The sequence below is a fragment of the Pongo pygmaeus genome, chromosome 6 (assembly GCF_028885625.2).
Source record: "Pongo pygmaeus isolate AG05252 chromosome 6, NHGRI_mPonPyg2-v2.0_pri, whole genome shotgun sequence".
Taxonomy (NCBI): domain Eukaryota; kingdom Metazoa; phylum Chordata; class Mammalia; order Primates; family Hominidae; genus Pongo; species Pongo pygmaeus.
In genome coordinates, this window is record NC_072379.2 from 137,493,678 (window position 1) to 137,517,617 (window position 23,940).

Consider the following 23,940-nt stretch of genomic DNA (forward strand, 5'->3'; position numbering starts at 1 on the left):
AAGAGCTTTACAAAGAAGATGACCAGACTTGCAAATCTGTAGGAATGAACCTGGTCAGTATATATCTACTGATGACCAGGTTCATTCTTAAAATTAAAAAAAAATTTTTTTTGAGACAGGGTCTCACACTGTTGCCCAGATGGAAGTGCAATAGCGTGAATCACGGCTCACCGCAGCCTCCACCTCCTGGTCTCAGGTGATCTTCTCATTGCAGCCTCTCGAGTAATTAGGACTACAAATGTATGCCACCATGCCTGGCTAATTTTTTTTTTTTAAGAGGGGGGTTTTGACACATTGGCTCAGGCTGGTCTCGAATTACTGGGCTCAGGCTGGTCTCGAACTACTGGGCTCAGGCAGTCTGCCTGCCTCAGCCTCCCAAAGTACTGAGATTACAGGTATGAGCTACCCACCTTGCCCCCCCTTTGTTTTTTTTGGAGACAGTGTTTTACTTTGTTGTCCAAGCTTGAATGCAGTGGTGTTTTCACTGCAGCCTTGACCTCCCGGGTTCAAGCAATCTTCCCACCTCAGTCTGCTGAGTAGCTGTGCAACCACACCTGACTAATCTTTTATTTTTGTAGAGATGAAGTCTCACTCTAGTGAATTTTCTTATTTTACTTTTTAGAGACAAGGTCTCAGTCTGTCACCCAGGCTCGAGTGTAGTGGTATAGTCTTGGCTCACTGCAGCCTCAATCTCCTGGGAAACTGGGACTACAAGCGATCCTCCTGACTGAGAAGCTGGGACTACAAGGCGTGTGCTGCCACTCCTGGCTGATTTTTTTTGTTATTATTATACTTTAAGTTCTAGGGTGCATGTGCACAACGTGCAGGTTTGTTACATATGTATACATGTGCCATGTTCGTGTGCTGCACCCATTAACTCGTCATTTACATTAGGTATATCTCCTAATGCTATCCCTCCCCCCTCCCCCAACCCTACAACAGGCCCCGGTGTGTGATGTCTCCCTTCCTGTGTCCAAGTGTTCTCATTGTTCAATTCCCACCTATGAGTGAGAACATGCAGTGTTTGATTTTTTGTCCTTGCGATAGTTTGCTGAGATTGATGGTCTCCAGTTTCATCCATGTCCCTACAAAGGATGTGAACTCATCATTTTTTATGGCTGCATAGTATTCCATGGTGTATATGTGCCACATTTTCTTAATCCAGTCTATCATTGATGGACATTTGGGTTGGTTCCAAGTCTGTGCTATTGTGAATAGTGCCGTAATAAACATACGTGTGTATGTGTCTTTATAGCAGCATGATTTATAATCCTTTGGGTATATACCCAATAATGGGATGGCTGGGTCAAATGGTATTTCTAGTTCTAGATCCTTGAGGAATCGCCACACTGACTTCCACAATTGTAAAACTAGTTTACAGTCCCACCAACAGTGTAAAAGTGTTCCTATTTCTCCACATCCTCTCCAGCACCTGTTGTTTCCTGACTTTTTACTGATCGCCATTCTAACTGGTGTGAGATGGTATCTCATTGTGGTTTTGATTTGCATTTCTCTGAGGGCCAGTGATGATGAGCATTTTTTCATGTGTCTTTTGGCTGCATAAATGTCTTTTGAGAAGTGTCTGTTCATATCCTTCGACCACTTTTTGTTGGGGTTGTTTGCTTTTTTCTTGTAAATTTGTTTGAGTTCATTGTAGATTCTGGATATTAGCCCTTTGTCAGATGAGTAGATTGAAAAAATTTTCTCCCATTCTGTAGGTTGCCTGTTCACTCTGATGGTAGTTTCTTTTGCTGTGCAGAAGCTCTTTAGTTTAATTAGATCCCATTTGTCAATTTTGGCTTTTGTTCCATTGCTCTTGGTGTTTTAGACATGAAGTCCTTGCCCATGCCTATGTCCTGAATGGTATTGCCTAGGTTTTCTGCTAGGGTTTTTATGGTTTTAGGTCTAACATTTAAGTCTTTAATCCATCTTGAATTAATTTTTGTATAAGGTGTAAGGAAGGGATCCAGTTTCAGAATTCTACATATGGCTAGCCAGTTTTCCCAGCACCATTTATTGAATAGGGAATCCTTTCCCCATTTCTTGTTTTTGTCAGGTTTGTCAAAGATCAGATGGTTGTAGATGTGTGGTATTTCTGAGGGCTCTATTCTGTTCCAAAGGTCTATATCTCTGTTTTGGTACCAGTACCATGCTGTTTTGGTTACTGTAGCCTTGTAGTAAAGTTTGAAGTCAGGTAGTGTGATGCCTCCAGCTTTGTTCTTTTGGCTTAGGATTGTCTTGGCAATGCGGGCTCTTTTTTGGTTCCATATGAACTTTAAAATAGTTTTCTCCAATTCTGTGAAGAAAGTCATTGGTAGCTTGATGGAGATGGCATTGAATCTATAAATTACCTTGGGCAGTATGGCCATTTTCACGATTCTTCCTATCCATGAGCATGGAATGTTCTTCCATTTGTTTGTGTCTTCTTTTATTTCGTTGAGCAGTGGTTTGTAGTTCTCCTTGAAGAGGTCCTTCACATCCCTTGTAAGTTGGATTCCTAGGTATTTTATTCTCTTTGAAGCAATTGTGAATGGGAGTTCACTCATGATTTGGCTCTCTGTTTGTCTGTTATTGGTGTATAAGAATGCTTGTGATTTTTGCACATTGATTTTGGATCCTGAGACTTTGCTGAAGTTGCTTATCAGCTTAAGGAGATTTTGGACTGAGACAATGGGGTTTTCTAAATATACAATCATGTCATCTGCAAACAGGGACAATTTGACTTCCTCTTTTCCTAATTGAATACCCTTTATTTCTTTCTCTTGCCTGATTGCCCTGGCCAGAACTTCCAAGACTATGTTGAATAGGAGTGGTGAGAGAGGGCATCCCTGTCTTGTGCCAGTTTTCAAAGGGAATGCTTCCAGTTTTTGCCCATTCAGCATGATATTGGCTGTGGGTTTGTCATAAATAGCTCTTATTATTTTGAGATATGTTCCATCAATACCTAGTTTATTGAGAGTTTTTAGCATGAAGGGCTGTTGAATTTTGTCAAAGGCCTTTCCTGCATCTATTGAGATAATCATGTGGTTTTTGTCTTTGGTTCTGTTTATATGCTGGATTACATTTATTGATTTGCGTGTGTTGAACCAGCCTTGCATCCCAGGGATGAAGCCCACTTGATCATGGTGGATAAGCTTTTTGATGTGCTGCTGGATTCGATTTGCCAGTATTTTATTGAGGATTCTTACATCAATGTTCATCAGGGATATGGGTCTAAAATTCTCTTTTTTTGTTGTGTCTCTGCCCAGCTTGGCAGATTTATGATGCTGGCCTCATAAAATGAGATAGGGAGGATTCCCTGTTTTTCTGTTAATTGGAATAGTTTCAAAAGGAATGGTACCAGCTCCTCTTCTACCTCTGGTAGAATTTGGCTGTGAATATGTCTGGTCCTGGACTTTTTTTCGTTGGTAGGCTCTTAATTATTGCCTCAATTTCAGAGCCTGTTATTGGTCTATTCAGGGATTCAACTTCTTCCTGGTTTAGTCTTGGGAGTGTGTATGTGTCCAGGAATTTATCCATTTCTTCTAGATTTTCTAGTTTATTTGCATAGAGGTGTTTATAGTATTCTCTGATGGTAGTTTATATTTCTGTGGGATCAGTGGTTATATCCCCTTTGTCATTTTTTATTGCGTCTGTTTGATTCTTCTCTGTTTTCTTCATTAGTCTTGCTAGCCGTCTATCTATTTTGTTGATCTTTTCAAAAAAACCAGCTCCTGGATTCATGAATTTTTTTGAAGGGTTTTTTGTGTCTCTATCTGCTTCAGTTCTGCTCTGATCTTAGTTATTTCTTGCCTTCTGCTAGCTTTTGAATTTGTTTGCTCTTGCTTCTCTAGTTCTTTTAATTGTGATGTTAGGGTGTCAATTTTAGATCTTTCCTGCTTTCTCTTGTTGGCATTTAGTGCTATAAATTTCCCTCCCCACACTGCTTTAAATGTTTCCCAGAGATTCTGGTACGTTGTGTCTTTGTTCTCATTGGTTTCAAAGAACATCTTTATTTCTGCCTTCATTTTGTTATGTACCCAGTAGTCATTCAGGAGCAGGTTGTTCAGTTTTCATGTAGTTGTGCGGTTTTAAGTGAGTTTCTTAGTCCTGAGTTCTAATTTGATTGCACAGTGATCTGAGAGAGTTTGTTGTGCTTTCTGTTCTTTTACATTTGCTGAGGAGTGCTTTACTTCCAACTATGTGGTCAGTTTTGGAATAACTGCAGTGTGGTGCTGAGAAGAATGTATATTCTGTTGATTTGGGGTAGAGAGTTCTGTAGATGTCTCTTAGGTCTGCTTGGTGCAAAGCTGAGTTCATTTCCTGGATATCCTTGTTAACTTTCTGTCTCGTTGATCTGTGTAATGTTGACAGTGGGGTGTTAAAGTCTCCCATTATTATTGTGTGGGAGTCTAAGTCTCTTTGTAGGTCTCTAAGGACTTGCTTTATGAATCTGGGTGCTTCTGTATTGGGTGCATATATATTTAGGTTAGTTAGCTCTTCTTGTTGAATTGATCCCTTTACCATTATGTATTGGCCTTCTTTGTCTCCTTTGATCTTTGTCAGTTTAAAGTCTGTTTTATCAGAGACTAGGATTGCCACCCCTTTTTTTTGTTTTCCATTTGCTTGGTAGATGTTCCTGCATCCCTTTATTTTGAGCTTATGTGTGTCTCTGCACATGAGATGGGTCTCCTGAATACAGGACACTGATGGGTCTTGACTCTTGATCCAATTTGTCAGTCTGTGTGTTTTAATTGGAGCATTTAGCACGTTTGCATTTAAGGTTAATATTGTTGTGTGTGAATTTGATCCTGTCATTATGATGTTAGCTGGTTATTTTGCCCATTAGTTGATGCAGTTTCTTCCTAGCATCAATGGTCTTTATGATTTGGCATGTTTTTGCAGTGGCTGGTCTCAGTTGTTCCTTTCCATGTTTAGTGCTTCCTTCAGGAGCTCTGGTATGGCAGGCCTGGTGGTGACAAAATCTCTCAGCATTTGCTTGTCTATAAAGGATTTTATTTTTCCTTCACTTATGAAGCTTAGTTTGGCTAGATATGAAATTCTGGGTTGAAAATTCTTTCCTTTAAGACTGTTGAATATTGGCCCCTACTCTATTCTGTCTTGTAGAGTTTCTGCCGAGAGATCCACTGTTAGTCTGATGGGCTTCCCTTTGTGGGTAAACCAATCTTTCTCTCTGGATGCCCTTAACATTTTTTCATTTCAACTTTGGTGAATCTGATAATTATGTGTCTTGGAGTTGCTCTTCTCGAGGAGTATCTTTATGGCGTTCTCTGTATTTCCTGAATTTGAATGTTGGCCTGCCTTGATAGGTTGAGGAAGTTCTCCTGGATAATATCCTGCAGAGCATTTTCCAACTTGGTTCCATTCTCCCTGTCACTTTCAGGTACACCAATCAGACATAGATTTGGTCTTTTCACATAGTCCCATATTTCTTGGAGGCTTTGTTCGTTTCTTTTTACTCTTTTTTCTCTAAACTTCTCTTCTCGCTTCATGTCATTCATTTGATCTTCAATCACTGATACCCTTTCTTCCAGTTGATCGAATCGGCTACTGAAGCTTGTGCATTCGTCACATAGTTCTCGTGCCATGGTTTTCAGCTCCATCAGGTCATTTTAGGACTTCTCTACACTGGTTATTCTAGTTAGCCATTCATCTAATCTTTTTTTCAAGGTTTTTAGCTTCTTTGCAATGGGTTCGAACTTCCTCCTTTAGCTCGGAGAAGTTTGATTGTCTGAAGCCTTCCTCTCTCAACTCATCAAGGTCATTCTCTGTCCAGCTTTGTTCCGTTGCTGGCTAGGAGCTGCGTTCCTTTGGAGGGGGAGGGGCGCTCTGATTTTTAGAATTTTCAGCTTTTCTGCTCTGTTTTTTCCCCATCTTTGTGGTTTTATCTGCCTTTGGTCTTTGATGATGGTGATGTACCGATGGGGTTTTGGTGTGGATGTCCTTTCTGTTTGTTAGTTTTCCTTCTACCAGTCAGGACCCTCAGCTGCAGGTCTGTTGGAGTTTGCTGGAGGTCCACTCCAGACCCTGTTTGCCTGGGTATCAGCATCGGAGGCTGCAGAACAGCGAATATTGCTGAACAGCAAATGTTGCTGCCTGATCGTTCCTCTGGAAGCTTTGTCCCAGAGGGGTACCCGGCTGTGTGAGGTGTTAGTCTGCCCCTACTGGGGGGTGCCTCCCAGTTAGGCTACTTGGGGGTCAGGGACCCACTTGAGGAGGTCGTCTGTCCGTTCTCAGATCTCAAACTCCGTGCTAGGAGAACCACTACTCTCTTCAAAGCTGTCAGGGACATTTAAGTCTGCAGAGGTTTCTGCTGCCTTTTGTTCGGCTATGCCCTGCCCCCAGAGGTGGCGTCTACGGAGGCAGGCAGGCCGGCCTCCTTGAGCTGCAGTGGGCTCCACCCAGTTCGAGCTTCCTGGCTGCTTTGTTTACCTACTCAAGCCTCAGCAATGGCGGGCGCCCCTCCCCCAGCCTCGCTGCCGCCTTGCAGTTTGATCTCAGACTGCTGTGCTAGCAATGAGTGAGGCTCTGTGGGTATGGGACACTCTGAGACAGACGTGGGTTATAATCTCCTGGTGTGCCGTTTGCTAAGACCGTTGGAAAAGCTCAGTATTAGGGTGGGAGTGACTCGATTTTCCAGGTGCCGTCTGTCACAGCTTCCCTTGGCTAGGAAAGGGAATTCCCTGACCCCTTGCGCTTCGCGGGTGAGGTGATACCTCGCCCTGCTTCGGCTCACGCTCGGTGCGCTGTACCCATGGTCCTGCACCCACTGTCCGACAAGCCCCAGTGAGATGAACCCGGTACCTCAGTTGGAAATGCAGAAATCACCCATCTTCTGCGTCGCTCACGCTGGGAGCTGTAGACTGGAGCTGTTCCTATTCGGCCATCTTGGAACCACTCCCCCGCCACCCCTCCTTTTTTTTTTTTGTAAAGACGTGGTCTCACTATGTTGCCCAGGCTGGTTGGAGTCCTTTTTTAAAGGCAAATAAACATAACCCCTTTTATCTGTTAAGACTCATAAGAAATTGGCTGAAATAGATATTAGGATAGAAGACCAAAAAACCAGGGCTTCTGATTCTTAATTCTCAACCTTCTCCAAAGTAAACAATTTCTATTCCTACTAGAATGTTTCCAAAGAAACACTTAATAAATTTTTACAGAGGTCAAAAATAGTCTAATAGGCAAATTACTGTCTCTCTGAACTTAAATTAGATATGGCAGAGCCATTGGCTGTTGTTACTAGTCCATCAAACAGACAACTACCATTTCCTCCTTAATTCAGTGTAGCTCAAGTGTATTTTCCAAATCTGGAACTGACTAGGGCCAGGATCTGGGTTCACTTTTTATTGAGAATATAAGTCCATGTTGTAGTATAGCAATTTTACTTGTAAACATTTCTAATTTGTCAGAGACAGCAGAAAGTCCTGTTTTCCTCCTTTTTCCTTGCTAGATCTAGGATGAGGTTTTTGGATAGGAACCTTTAAAATAACGCAAGTTCAGTGTGCTCTACTTTTGATTATCCGTCTTCTCTAAGGAAAGCACATACATACCTCCTTTAGAGAAATCTATAGTCTTTTATGTAGCTTTTCTTAGAGTGCATTGGCACATTCAGTGCATCTGTTGGCTCCGATGTTAATTCCCAATAGACAGAAATAATATGATGCCTTTTAAAAAAATTACCACATACAAAGGGTAAGTGTCATCTACAACACAGCATGACTCTGTTTTGCACAAACTACTTGCAATTCCAACTGTTAAGTAGAATCCCTAAAAGGTGAAATCATATGATTGAGTAAATTACGTGATAGAGTTACTTTATAGGTTTGCTGGACAGTACATCTGTTTTATTTGTGAATGTTGAATTTCATAGGCATTTACCGTACTATAGCTAATCTTTCCTTTTTTGTGTATTGTAAGATGCATGAACAGAGTTAAATCCCAGAATATGTAAAACCTGATCCAGGGCCTTGAGGAGTGAGGGGCCACATTGGGATGCAGTTTTTTGCTATAGTGAAAGTGATCCTTTATACTAATAGGGAAAACAGAGTATTTTTAGTTTCAGTAAATTGAGTACTTAGAGATTGTAGTTATTCTAATTTGTTTACCTGGAAATGACAATTAAAGTCTGTGTTACATGCTGATACTAATTTTGAAATTATTTTCTTGTTTTCAGAGCCTTGCAAAGGACCATCGCATGAAACTCATGCAACAACAACAGGAAGTGGCTGGACTCTCTAAACAATTGGAGCATGTCATGCATTTTTCTAAATGGGCAGTTTCCAGTGGCAGCAGTACAGCATTACTTTATAGCAAACGACTGGTAAGATAAAGTATGCTATTTAATATACTGTAAAAATGCACAGTAAAACAATGGAGCCATTGTAATGCTTAAAATTTATTCTGCTTGTGCATCAGTGCTTTTTACCTGTTTCTAATATTTATCAAAATATTTTGGTTTAAATATTTTTACCTGGCATAATTTGGGTGTAATTTCAGTTTTAATTTATCATTAATTCCTTTTTTTGTTCTTTCCAAGTATTCACTGTCTTCATAGCAATTGAAGTTAATACCAAAAATAAGGATGATAGTGAACATTTTCTGATTACCTATAGTGTGCCAGGTACTAATTCTAAGAATTTCCATGTAATATTTAAACTTTTACCTTATTCCTATGAGATATACCTATTCACCCCCCTTGTACACATGATGAAACTAAGGCACGTGATTATGTAACATGTCTAACATCACACAATATGAGGTATAGCCAGGGTTTATAATATGATCTCAGACATGACCTGAGCCTGTGTTCTTCTTGTTGGTGCTACATGGCAATCTGTAGTGCCAGCTATTTTTGCCACAGAAAAATAGCTCTGTGATTTGGTGATCTATTTGACATTGGTCTAGAACCTTGCTACTTAACATATGACTACCACATCACTTGAGGATTCTGGTCAGGAGATCTGGGGTGGGGCTTGTGGATTTCTAACAAGGCTTCAGGTGACTCTGATGCTGCTTGGTCTGTGGGCTGTGCTTTGAGTAACAAAGATATAGAAGACATTTAGCTACATTCTTAAAAATTCCTGCTTTACATTAATCTTATTAAAGATTCAACAGAGATTTATATTCTGAAGTATACTATAAACCATAGGTTCAGTTCCAGACTATTGCAATAAAGCAAATATCATAATAAGCCAGCCATACAGTTTTTTTTAAGTTTTCCAGTGCATATAAAAGTTTTGATTATAAATACTATGGTGTAACTGTGCAGTAGTATTGTGTTTTTAAAAAAAACAGTGTATATACCTCAATTAAATAATCTTTTTTTTTTTTTTTGAGACGGAGTCTCACTCTGTCGCCCAGGCTGGAGTGCAGTGGCGTGATCTCCACTCACTGCAAGCTCTCCCTCCCCGGTTCACACTATTCTCCTGCCTCAGCCTCCCGAGTAGCTGGAACTACAGGCACCCGCCACCACGCCCGGCTAATTTTTTGTATTTGTAGTAGAGACGGGGTTTCACCATGTTAGGATGGTCTCGATCTCCTGACCTTGTGATCCACCCACCTCAGCCTCCCAAAGTTCTGGGATTACAGGCATGAACCACTGCACCCGGCTTAAAGAATACTTTATTGCTAAAAATGTTAATCATCTGAGCCTTCAAGAGTCATAATCTTTTTGCTGGTGGAGATGTTGATGGCCACTGGGGTTGTAGTTGCTGAAGGTTGGGATAGCTGTGGCAATATCTTAAAATAAGATGACAATGAAGTTTGCATTGATTGACTCATTTTTAGTGAAAGATTTCTCCATAGCATGCAATGATAATTTGATAGTATTTTACCTACAATAGAACTTCTTTCAGAATTGGAGTCAGTCCTCTCAAAGCCAGTAGCTGCAGTATCACCTAAGTTTATGGAATATTCTAAATTCTTTGTTGTCATCTCAACAATGATCACAGCATCTTCACCAGGAGTAATTTCTATCTCAAGAAACCACTTTTCTGTGCTCATCCATAAGAAGCAACTGTTCATCCATTCAAGTTTGATCATAGGATTGCAGCAATTCAGTCACATCTTCAGGCTCTACTTATTATTCCAGTTCTCTTGCTGTTTCTACCACATCTGTAATTCCTTCTTCACTGAAGTCTTGAACTCCTCCAGGTCATCCCTAAAGGTTGGAATCAACTTATTCCTAACTCCTGTTATTGTTGATATTTTTGTCTCCTCCCATGAATCACTAAGTTTCTTAATGGCATCTAGAATAATGAATCCTTTCTAGAAGGTTTTTAATTTACTTTGCCCAGATCCATCAGAGGGATCACTGTGTATGGTGGCTATTATACTAGCCTTATGTAATGTTGTTTTTTTTGGAGATGGAGTCTCACTGTCGCCTAGGCTGGAGTGCAGTGGCGTGATCTTAGCTCACTGCAACCTGTAGCTCCCAGGTTCAAGCAATTCTCCTGCCTCAGCCTCTCAATAGCTGGGACTGTAGGCATGCGCCACCATGTCCAGCTAATTTTTCTATTTTTTATAAGAGATGGGGTTTCCCTATGTTTTCCAGGCTGGTCTCGAAACTCCTGACCTCAGGCGATCCACCCGCCTCGGCCTCCCAAAGTGCTGGGATTACAGCATGAACCACTGCACCCAGCCACATAATGTTTTTCTTAATAATTATTTCTTAAATAATACTTGAGGCCATGCACCTATAATACCAACACTGAGAGGCTGAGGCAGGAGGCTCACTTGAGGCTTGGAGTTCGAGACCACCCTGCGCCACAGGGTGAGACCCTGTCGCTACCAAAAGGAGAAAAAAAAAGACGTGAGAATCAGAATTACTTCTTGATTCATGGGCTGCAGAATGGATGTTGTGTTAGCGGGCATGAAAACAACCTTAATCTCATATATTTCCATGAGAGCTCTTGGGTGACCAGTTGTATTTGTCAATGAGCAGTAATATTTTAAAATCCTTTATTTTCTGAGCAGTGGGTCTGAAAAGTGGGCTTAAAACAATAACTAAAATATATTGTAAGTAGATGTGCTGTAATCCCGGCTTTGTTTTCACTTACAGAACACAAAAGCAGCGTAGATTTAGGATAATTCTTAAGGGCCCTAGGATATTTGGAATGGTCAATGAGCATTGGCTTCAATTTCAAGTCATCAGCTACATTAGTCCCTAACAAGAGTCAGTCTGTCCTTTGAGGATTTGAAGCCATGCATTGTCTTCTCTCTATGAAATTTCTAGATGGCATCATTTTCCAATAGAAGTCTGTGTCATCTACATTGAAATGTGTTGTTTAGCATAGCCACCTTTGTCAATGATCTTAGCTATATCTTTTGATTAACTTGCTGCAGCTTCTACATTAGCACTTGGTGCTTCACCTTGTACTTTTATATTGTGTATACTGCAAAATGGATGGTTTCTTTCCATAAATCTCATGGACCAACCTCTGCCACCTTAAAACTTTCTTTTGCAGCTTCCGCACCTCTCACAGCCTTCATTGAATTAAAGAGAGTTTTAGGACCTTTCTCTGAATTAGATCTTGGGTTAAGGGAATGTTATAGCTGGTTTGATTTTGTGGTTGATTTTGTGGTTTTGACCACAAAACTTTCTTCCTATCAGCAATAAGTCTGCTTGGCATTTTCTTCATTCATGTGTTCACTGGAGTAACACTTTCGATTTCCTTCAAGAACTTTTCCTTTACATTCACAACTTGGCTAACTGGTGTGAGAGGCCTAGCTTTCAGCCTGTCTCAGCTTTGGACCTGCCTTCCTCAGTAAGCTTACTCATTTCTAACTTTTGATTAGTGAGAGTCATGCAACTCTTCCTTTCACTTGAACACTTAGAGACTATTGTAGGGTTATTAAATTGTTGTGTCTGAGACTAGGGAGGCCTGAGGAGAGGAAGAAAGAATGGCTAAATTGGTGGCACAAACAGAATATACTATTTATGTTTGCTCTTACATGGGTGTGGTTTGTGGTGTCCCAAAACAGTCACAATATTAACATCAAAGACCACAGATCACTATAACAGATTATTGTTAAGAATTACCAAAATGTGACAGAGACACGTGAGCATGTGGTGTTGGAAAAATGGTGTTGATTTTCTCGATGTGGTGTTGTCACAAACCTTAAATTTGTAAAATTTACAGTACTTACGAAGCGCAGTAAAGCAAAGCTCAGTAAAATGAGGTATGCTTGTATTACTACCTCCAAATGAAGTTTTCTGTCACCTATTCCAAAAAATGGAAGTCCAGAAATTTTCTATACAATTTTAAAATAAGGAAATGTGATTCTGGATAAACTTTATAAAATAACTTCAAATATTGAGTGACATCAGAGTTCTATAACTTTTCTTAATCATGAATTGTATTTAATTCTTAGGATTTGTTTTCCTTTCATAATTATCAGTGCTATAGTCTCCATCCTGAGTCTTATTTTTTCATTAGTTTTAATGGAAAACATCTATACACTATATACCTTCTGTATTCTGTTACTTACATTTTTCTGAAAGTCAAATAGAAAAGGGATAGAGGGAATAGAGAATTGTGTTTTTCAACTTAATCCATCATGAGTATGTATGTGTAAGACACATTATTCACACAATCAGATAAGCATTCTGTCAATCTCCTTATCAATTTAAAAATGTGTTTTTCATTCTGTTCTGATTTTGTTTGATTGTATTATGGAGAAAATAAAAATAGGAGATGGGATAAATTAATTTACACAATGAACTGTTGAAATAGGAATGAAAGAGATAGTCATCTATATGATACATAGAAGAAAATAGGAGCAGTGAATCATATAGTACCAGTATTACCATATTCTTGGTTAACTAAATTTTAAAATCCTGTGGAACCCAAGTGAGCATTGATGCATTTCTAGTAGCAGCTGTAGATAATAATTTGCCTGTAATGCATGCAGAGCTGAGGTTCATGATTATTTTTAAACATTTAGAAGATTTTCTAACTTCAGAAAATGTGAAAATCATTATATTGTATAACTCTGTTCTCCAGAGTTCTGCTTTATAAATATAGCCATGTTTACTCAGGTTATCCTTTAAATGATGGATTTTATATGCTTAAAAAATGGAAACGAAATGCCTAGCAGTCCTGAAACCTCAAGCTTGGCTTGCTATTTTTAAAAATTTATTTATATTTTACTATATATTTAAAGTATACAACATGATATTCTGACGTATATGCATACTGAAATTATTGTTTCAGTCAAACAGATGAATATCCATTATCCTAGTTACCTTGTATCTATGTGTATGGTAAGAACACCTAAAATCTATAACATTTTTGATACACATTACAGTGTTAAGAACACCTAAAATCTATAACATTTTTGATACACATTACAGTGTTATTATGGAGGTTTTTTTGGTTTATTCTTTTGGTTTTCTGTTTTTTTTGTTGTTTGAAACAGGGTCTCCCTCTATCGCCTAGGCTAGAGTGCCGTGACATGATGATAGCTCCCTGCAGCCTTAAACTTGTAGGCTTAAGCGAGCCTTTTGCCTCAGTCCCCCAAGTAGCTGGGACTACAGGTGCATGCCACCATGGTCCAGATTTTCTTTTTGTAGAGACAAGATCTTGCTCTGTCACCCCAGCTGGTCTTGAACTGCAGGTGTGAGCCACCACATCTGGCCGGCATTACAATGTTATTAACTGTAGTTCTTACTCTGTACATTAAATCTCAATGCTTATTCATTCTACCTACCTGGAAATTTGTACCCTTTGACTTCTCTACATTTCCTGCCCACCTGGCCCCTAGTAACCACCATTCCAGTTTGTCTAAAAATATTCCATGTATAAATGAGATTATACAGTATTTTCATTTCTGGATCTGGCTTATTTCACTTACCATAGTGTCCTCAAGGTTCATCCTTGTTATCACAAATAGCAGGATTTCTTTCCTTTTTTAAGGTTGAATAATATTCTATTGTATATATCTACTGCAATTTATTTATCCATGCATCATTGGATACAGGTTGTTTTTCTATCTTGGCCATTGTGAATAATGCTGCAATGACACGGGAGTGCAGATACCTCTACAAGGTCCTATTTCATTTCCTGTTGTAATATACCCAGCAGAGGGATTGCTGGACCTACAGTAGTTCTATTTTTAATTATTTGAAGAACCTCCATATCGTTATCCATAGTGGTTGCACCAATCTGCATTCCCACCTAAAGTGTACAAAGGGTTCCCTTTTTTCCACACCCTGGCCAACACTTGTCTTTGTTGTCTTTTTGATATTAGCTGGATCCTAACAGGTATGAGATGATAGCTCATTGTGGTTTTGATTTGAATTTTCCTATTGATCAGTGATGTGGAACATCTTTTCATACGCCTATTGGACATTTTTATATCTTCTTTGGAAAAATATAAATTCAAACTCTTTGCCCATTTCTTAATCACGTTGTTTGGGTTTTTGCTATTGAGTTGTGTGAGTTTCTTATACAGGTTGAGCATCCCAACTGAAGTCTGAAATTCTCCAAAATTCAAAACTTTTTGAGCACCATCATGACACCACAAGTGGGAAATTACACACATAAGAATTGAACACAACTTGGATTCATGCACAAAATTATTAGAAATATTGTATAAAATTGCTTTCAGGCTATGTGTATTGAGTATATGAAACATGAATGTATTTCATGTTTAGACTTGGACCCTATCCCCAAGATATCTAATTATCAATATACATAATACATAAAATCTGTGTGTGTGTGTGTGTGTGTGTGTGTGTGTGTGTGTGTGTATCTATATATTCACATAAAAACTATCAAGAATCTTATTGTCTCGCCTTCTCTTCCTGGCATGGAGGCATCAGCATGGTGACTGAGGTCACTGCACATTGGAGAGGGTTGGGGAACCACAACAGGCATGAAGCTAGCAGCCACGGATGTGAAGTGGTGAGGAATACGGAAGTGGTAAGAAGAATTAGCCGGTGTCATTTGGATTTTGGTTACATTGAGTAAATAAGTAAATGGATTGAATAAGTAAGTAAATATATTGAAGGTAATCACAGCCAAGTTTCCAGAGAAGGTATTTAGAAAGAAGTTAGGCTAGGAAGGACCCAAAGATGTGTTGGATTGGAATTAAGAGTACAAGTATGAACTTAGAGTTTTGTTTTTATTCTTGGACTCAGATCTAGCAATAGTTATAGATGTATATGTCCATCTGTATGTGTGTATGTATTCGTTGTTTGTGTGCTGCATCCCAATAGCAGTGAGGTCACTTCCTTCCAGATCTTGGTTTCAAAATACCAAAGAAAGGGGGGGGTAAGTAAAAGGTGTGCCCAGAACATGTTGTTATACCAGAAAACTACCAAAATGCTCAGAGAATAATGGGGACATGTCGAAGGGAACAGGATTCAGTGTAAAAGGGCTCCCACTGGGAAAACCAAGAACAAATTTGAGGATCAAAATAAGTCACTATAATAATAAATTATAACATACTGAATTAAATAAGAATACATGAGTTCATAATAACATAAATCAGTAAACAGTAGATTATTTGGGGGAGAAGTTGATAACAAAACTAAAAGTTATAGAAAGAACAATGGGTATACAGAAGCACATTTGATCACTATCATAGAGGTAATTTGGGAGGACTAATTATTGGCTGCAAATATGCTGGGTAGAGGATTGATGGGGAACAGAGTATTAGTAAAATCTCAGATAGCTCTTCAACTTTAAGGTTAAGAAATTGAGTGGCAGAATTATAGATCAAGATTAATATCACCAGTGGTACGACAAGTTGACATCCTACGTTTCCTGGCACATCATCATTTGTGTGGTATTCTTGCCAAGAATACTGTAACTAAGTCTGATCAGGAGTAAACATCACCCAGGTTAAAGGTCATCCTACGGAATGTAAGGCGTAAAATCTTCAAAACACATCAGGGACATGAACGAAAGGGAAAGACTGAGCAACTGAAAAATGAGGCAGCTAAGCAACTTATATCCTTGATAGCATCATGGAAAAGACTGCTGAAACTGTTGGCATTTGGATGAAGTGTTTAAACTGGATGGCTGTGTTGTAGCAGTTGGTTTATGAATTTGGAATCTGGGATTTGGTTATGTTAGAAGATCTTTGTTTTAGGATATCCATACTGCAGTATTTAGGGAAGACAGGACCTCATTACTATAGCTTGCTCTCAAAAGTTTTGGAAGAAGACTAATAACATGTGTAGGAGCAGTTAGGTGGGCACTGGAGCAAATGTGGTCATAACACTCAGGGAATTTGGGTGAAAGGAATGTAGGGTTCTTTTACTTTTCTGGCAGTGTTTCTATGATTTCAAAATTATTTAAAAATAAATGATTAAATGGCTATTGTCAAAAAGATAAAGGTAACAAGTGTTGGAGAGGATGTGGAGAAAGGGGAACGCTTGCATCCCATTGGTGAGAATGTAAATTAGTACAACCATAGAAAACAGTATGGAAGTTCCTTGAAAAATTACATATAGAAGTATCATGATCCAGCAATCTCACTTTTGGGTATATATTCAAAGGGATTGAAATCAAGATCTTGAATAGATGTATGTCCTCCTGGGTTCATTGCAACGTTATTCACAATAACCAAAAAATGGAATCAGCCTAAGTGTTCAACAGATAAATGGATAAAGAAAATGTGGTACATATACCCAATGGAATACTATTAAGCTTTATAAAAGAAGGAAATCCTGTCATTTGCAACAACATAGATGAACCTGGAGGACATTATATTTACTTCATGATCTCACTTATATGTGGAAAAAAGTTAAACTCAGAGAGAGTAGAATGGTGGTTACCAAGGGCTGGAAGGGATTCAGGGTATTGGAAGGGATGTTGATCAAAGGCTGCAAAATTTCAGTTAGATAGGAGGAATAAGTTCACCAGAGCTATTATACGACATGAGAACTAGAATTAGTAACACTGTGTTTGTATTCTTGAAAATTGCTAAGAGAATTGATTTTAAGTGTTCTCATCACAAAAAAATAAGTATATGAGGTAATACATAGATTAATTCAGTTTAACTGTTTCACAATGTGTATTTCCAAACATGCTGTGCACAGAAATATATTCAATTTTTATTGGTCAATTAAAATAAATAATGCTTTTTAAAAATAAATTATTAAATTTTAGATAAAACAATTATTAGATTTTAGATAAAACATAGTTCTTAGAATACTTCTTATGGTTAGCATTATGAGTATGATTTATGGTGGGAATTAAAAAATTAAAGGGGAAATTTGGGGGAAAGGTATATTGTATTGACTGCTGCCTGGTAAACACTTTGCTACATATTCTACCTAGTCCCAAAATAAGTTATTTATTTATTTATGTTTTTAGAGATGGAGCTTCCCTCTGTCACCCAGGCTGGAGTGCCTCCCAGGTTCCAGTGATTCTCCTGCCCCAGCCTCCCAAGTATCTGTGATTACAGGTGCATGCCACCACACCTGGCTAATTTTTTTGTATTTTTAGTAGAGACGGGGTTTCACGATGTTGGCCAGGCTAGTCTCAAACTCCTGACCTCGTGATCTGCGCCCCCCTTGGCCTACCAAAGTGTTGGGATGACAGGTGTGAGCCACCGTGCCTGGCCTATACATATATTTTAAAAGTATAGCCAACGGGATTTGCCGACAGGTTGAATATAGGGTGTAAGAAAAAGAAAGGAGCCAAGGACTTTAAGTTGTAGGGAAAAACAGTATTACCAATAATTGAGATGGAGAGGGTATAGGGAGAGTACACCTGAGGATAAAAAGTACAGTCATGTGTTGCTTGATGACAGGGATGCATTCTGAGAAATGGTAGTTTCGGCATTGTGTGACATCGTAGGATATACTTACACAAACCTAGATGGTTTACCCTTTTGCTCTGATCTGTACAGCATATCACTGTACTGAATACTGTAGGCAGTTGTAACATAATGGTAAATGTTTGTATATTTAAATGTAGAAAAAGTACAGTCAAAATACAATACAAAGGATTTAAAAATGGTACACCATGGAGGTTGCAGTGAGCTGAGCTGAGATCGCACCACTCCACTCCAGCCTGGGCGACAGAGTGAGAGTCAAAAAAAAAAACAGTACACCTGTATAGGTATAGGGCATTTGCCATGAATGGAGCTTGCAGGACTGAAAGTTGCTCTGGGTGAGCAAGTGAGTAGAATGATGAATGATTGTGAAGGCGTAGGACATTACTATACACTACTGGGGACTTTATAAGCACCATACTTTTAGACTACATTAAATTTATTTGAAAATATTTTTTCTTCAATAATAAATTTTAGCTTACTTCAGGAAAGCTTACTGTAATTTTTTAACTTTATAAACTTTTTAATTTTTTAAATGTTTTGACTTTTGTAATAACCAGTTAGCTTAAAATACAAACACATTGTACAAATTCTTCCTTATATCTTTAATTCATAAGCTTATGTATTTCTTTGTTTATTTTAAAACCTTTTGTTAAAAACCAGGACAAAAACATACACATTAGCCTAGGCCTACCCAAAGTTCATATCATCAATATCACTGTCTTACACCTCCACATTTTGTCTCACTGGAAAGTCTTCAGTTCTCATCTCCTATTATAATAATGCTTTTTCTGAGACTATCTCTTGAAGGACTTGGCTGAGGCGGTCACTTTTTTTAGTAAGTAGTAGGAGTACACTCTAAAATAATGAGAAAAAGTGTAATATAGTAAATACATAAACCAGTAACATAGTCGTTTATTATCATTATGCAGCTGGCAGCACTGTAGGTTGGTTTACACCAGCATCACCATAAACGCTTGAGTAATGCCTGGTGCTGTGATGTTACAACAGCTCCAGCATCATTAGGCAATGGGAATTATTCAGCTTCATTAATTTTATGGGACCACTGTCGTACATGTGGTCCATTGTTGACTGAAACATTGCTATGTGGTACATGACTACATATGAATGTAGAGGAAGGGAGAAGTCAAAAAACTGAGCCCTGGGCATTCCAGCACATAGCGGTGCGGGAGAGAGGAAATCACCAACAATGGAGACTGAGACTGTGCACTGCTAAGAAGCAGAGGAATCCCTGCCCTTACTGGGGAGTTCAAAAACAGGTGGCATTGGAACCTAAATCTATTCTCAGTGGCTCCAAAAGAGTAGAAGCTAGTGAAACAAGGGAAAACCATGGGATTATAGCGTGCTGGAAACCAAATGAAAAAAAGCATTTCCATGAAGACAGACAGACCACCTGTGTGAAAAGCTACTACAAGCCTGAACATAATGGTTTCAGGAAAGAATGGGCAGAGAAGAATAGGAGACAGTAAACCTAGAGGAGTCTTTTGAAGAGTTTTGCTGCAAAAGAAATGGGGTAGTTGATGGTGGGAAAAAAGGAGTAAAGAGTTTTGTTTTTAGCTGGAAAAACTTAAAGCGTATTTATATGTTGATGGGTGTGATCCAGTAAAATGGGAAAATTGGTGTTAACAGAAGAGGGATGAAAATTACTGGGCAGGCAAGATGGGGTGTGCTCTGCTGCACAAGTGGAAGGCTGGCTTTAACTAGAAACATGGACATTTCATCATCCATTGTAACAGGAGGGGATATTGACTGAAAAGTGGTGGAAGTTTGTGGAAGATCTTTGATTGTTGCTAATTTTCAGTGAAATGCTAAGCAAGTACATTAGCTAAGATTAAGAATGGGGGAGGAAATACTGGTGATTCAAAAAGAGAAAAGAAAGTAGGAAATAGTTATTTAGGAAAGTATGGAAGTGAATGGACTAGAGAAATGTCATATGTTAGCCAGTCAGCCTTAATGGCCTACCTGAAGTAAGTGGTCATGTGTTTGAAGTGAGATCAGTTCAATTATATTCAGGCAGAATGTGGGATCTAACCAGGGTAGGTTGTTTTATCTAGGGCAAACATTGAGGAGAGTGAAGTGAGCATACATAATTGAGTGAGTGAGAGAAAGAGGAGCTGACAATATGTGTGTGTGTGTGTGTGTGTGTGTGTGTGTGTGTGTGTGTGCGCAAAGTCTTACAGGACCTGGTGGGTTTGTAGGATTATTGGTATTTGGGCACTAGAGGAAGTGAATCATTTGGTTGGATATTGAAATCATCAAAAATTGCCACAGGACTAATTTTGGAGATGGTAATAGTGAACCAAGAACTAAAATCTTCAAGGACTGAGGGAGAATGAGTAGATGCTCATTGATGACTGCAGCATGGAGGAAAGTGGATGGTGTGGTGTGATGATATGAGATTCAAAGCTGGTTGTATTCAGGGCGATGGCAGGAACAGAACTGTAAGGAGGAACAAGGAGAACCACCTCACTCACAGGCCCAGTTCCATTTCCTAAACAGAGACAAATTTGTATTCCCTGTAACTCATTAGCCACTAGTCTTCTGAATCCTTTTCTAAGAGAGTAAGTAAAATAAATGAAAGCATTAAGATACATTAATAATTTTTATTTTACAAATATTTGAGTGTGATTCTGCAAAGTTTTATTAATAATTCAAAAAACTGACTTTAACCTGTCACTTCAAAATAGGTTCAATAGTACAGCTAACTGAGTTACACCTCAAAACTTTTTAACTTGTTTTGGAAAGAAAATTGTGTTGTATGTCCAACAAACCTATATATGATTGTTTATTGTGTATTGATGTACATACCAGAGACTGCTTTTGTATATTTACTGGGCACTTAATAAATTATTTGCCTAATATTTAGTTATCTCTCCTTTTTCTTCTAGATTACATACCGGTTACGGCACCTCCTTCGTGCAAGGTGTGATGCGTCCCCAGTGACCAACAACACCATCCAATTTCACTGTGATCCTAGTTTCTGGGCTCAAAATATTATCAACTTAGGTAGGCCATTACCATTACATACATTTCTCAGTGGCATTTGTCTGTAAAACTCAATGATTATGACATGTTACTGAAAATATGTTCACTTAGGCTGGGCACGGTGGCTCACATCTGTAATCCTAGCACTTTGGGATCTCTCAAGGATCACTTGAGCCCAGGAGTTCAAGACCAGCCTGAGCAACATAGGGAGAGCCCATTTCCACATAAGATTTCTAAGTTAGGTAAGGGTAGTGGCACATGCTTGTAGTCCCAGCTACTTGGAAGGTTGATGCTGGAGGATCGAAGAAAATATGTTCTCTCACTTTGAAAACGTTCTCATTATTTTGTTTTAAAAAGACATGTTGTTTCTAATAGTATTTCATTAACGTATGTATATGGTAACAAATATACATGAATATAAACACACATACATGTACAGATGATAAGAAAACATTCTATTATAAACACACATACATGTACAGATGATAAGAAAACATTCTATAACATTGACTGATAGGGTGTCTTGACTTAGGGATTAAGGTGTCCTGTCCTGTCCTATTCCCTCAACCCCCCAAATCTGGTTTGTTCTCTTAGCTCTAAATTTATCAGAATGGGTTAACTTGACTTGTCATTGATAAAGGATTTTTGATATCCTGTAAGTTTTATTTTAAACTACTGTATTTTTATTGGCTTATCTTTACAACTATTCAATAGGAACCTAATGGTTCAATCCTTTATCTTGCTTAGGGAAGACTTTTAGTTTTCTTCTTTTACCTGATCAGGTAATAGTTATCTTACTAATTGAAGTAAAACATACATACTGACAAGTACCCAGATCTTAAGCAATCAAGTACTGCATAATGATATCTCAATCAGCTAACTGCATCTATGACTTATAAATACTGTGTTGTTTTTTTTTTTTCTGTATCTTTCGTATGTTTAGATACACAGATACTTACCATCGTTTACAGTTGCCTACCGTATCGTCCAGATAATTCAGTACAATTGCATGCTCTACCGGTTTGTAGCCTAGACTCTACCTAGCAATAAGCTATGCCATATAACCTAGGTGTGTAGTAGGCTATACAGTGTAGTTTTACATAAGTAAACTGATGTTTGTCTAAAGATAAAATTACCTAAATGACACATTTATCAGAACATATCCCCATCCTTTAGCAACACATGACTATATTAGAGCTCACTGAATTATCACAAAAAGAGACTGTCAGTTTGGTAACATTAGGAATAAAAGTATCCTTGCAAGCAGTTCAGCAGAAAGTTACTACTTTAGCTTCTTTATTATACTATTTGCCGAGCAGAAACACCTTTTTGCCTTCTTTCTTAATTTCTCACAGGGAAACTATACAAACAAATTTAAGAATTCCCTACACATTGTCTGTTCATCAACAAACAATATTATCTTTGATTTTGGTGGTGGGTCGGGGGTGCTCGTTGAATTTGTTTCAGAGTCATCAAAGATGGCTTCTCATCCCCAACACTAGATTCTGGGTGAGAAAAGAAAATGGCTGGAGAAAGAGCCCATACTCACCAGTAAAGGAGGAAGTAGGCAATCTAACCCATAAGGGAAGAACAAAAAGAATCCCGGAAGCAAAGGTGATAAGGAGACCCCTGCAGACTAGTTTAGATACAGACATATGTATATTGATACATAGCAGGAAACTGGAATTATTACACACTCATTTTACCAAAAAGAAGCATCTTTAGAATACAAAACATGTGTATAAGTAACTTATTGCCACACCTGACTCTACCACCACACATTCATCTGTACTTGGAACCCATCACAAGATATAAATCCAAACAAGTGGTCATATGTACTATGTACTTATATCACAATAGGTAAATACACCCACATATAGACATAAGTACATTTAAGAATTATATTTAAAACTGTACACACATAAATGGATATAGTTTCAGATAAATCTAGTTTAGCCAAAACAAAAACAGGATCTCCTAGTCTAATAGTTTGTGAAACCAACATAATGAAGTTAATGTATTTTACTGTAGGATTTCTTAGAGCTGTCATTTACAGCACTGTAAATTCATATACAATGAGATTTGCATTGTAAATCTCTAAAGAAGGAGACAAGTTTCCTAAACTTGTTACGCATGGCTTCTGAGAAACATATAAGAGCGCTAGGGGAAAATATTGATCTAGATGAATATTTTGTTACTGTCTTGAGTGACTTTAGATAAGTTTTACAACCTCTCTAAACCTTAGATCCCTTGTGTGTAAAAGAGAATGTTATTGTTTCTTTTAAACATACACATATACCTACTTGTCATAGTGAATTACACACAGTAAACATTTAATGAATAACTGTATATTTTTAGAATGTATATGATTAGTAAATCATAAACATTTAAGTTTCTACTGTTGAAATCAAGCTTGATTCAGGCCTTTCAAGGGCACCGTTAAACTCTTAAAACTAGTTTTAAGCCAGTCAATGTATCCTGTATCAAAAAGTTAACATAGCATTGTAAAGGTATAGGAAACTTGAGAGATCACAACTTGTTAATAGTAAAGATTCAGAAATACTTTTTGGGATTGTTTTTAGAGCTAATGTCAGGTTCGCTTGTTTTGATATATGACAGCAGTTCTCAAAGTATAGTCTGGTACTCTTTCAGGGGACCACAGAGGCCACCCTTTTCCAACTACATGTCTGGATGAGTTGTGCCAGACCTCTGTTGACTTCAGTAGGGTTAGGACCATGTTTGAGAGGCCCAAGAAGAGACCTGGAGCCAGTGAACGAGACACAGGGCTTATTGAGGGAACTTACATACAGGACAGTCCAGTGGCAGTGGGCTGGACAGGAGAACCACCAGCAAGTAGTTATATAGCACTTAGCACCCTCCTGCTAGCAACCTCCATGTGGCAACCTTCATTTAACACAAAGCAAAAGGCATCCATCCCCAATATGGCCTGGATTCCACAGGCTGGGCTGGGAGTTCAGATATTCTTCATTGATAAAGAATGAATCTCCAGGTTGGCCACTCCTGGGTTCCTTAGCGCGGAACTCCAAACACACATTCTTCTTAGGCCATACAGGGTCACTCACAGGGTACACTTAAGTTGTTGCTGTCAGGTGCTGTCTGCCATACAGTGAGACTGAAATTTTT

The 23,940-nt window shown here is 38.6% G+C and overlaps 1 protein-coding gene across 2 annotated transcripts in view; it reads left to right on the forward strand.

Moving 5' to 3' along the window:
• Nucleotides 1–23,940, forward strand: part of TRIM24 (tripartite motif containing 24) — a 125,984-nt gene that overhangs the window by 70,845 nt on the left and 31,199 nt on the right. For both annotated transcript variants that reach the window (XM_054494687.2, XM_054494688.2), the window contains exons 7-8: nucleotides 8,174–8,320; nucleotides 20,700–20,817. In XM_054494687.2, coding sequence (XP_054350662.1) covers nucleotides 8,174–8,320; nucleotides 20,700–20,817 — 265 coding nt within the window. The remainder of the gene's footprint in view (nucleotides 1–8,173; nucleotides 8,321–20,699; nucleotides 20,818–23,940) is intronic.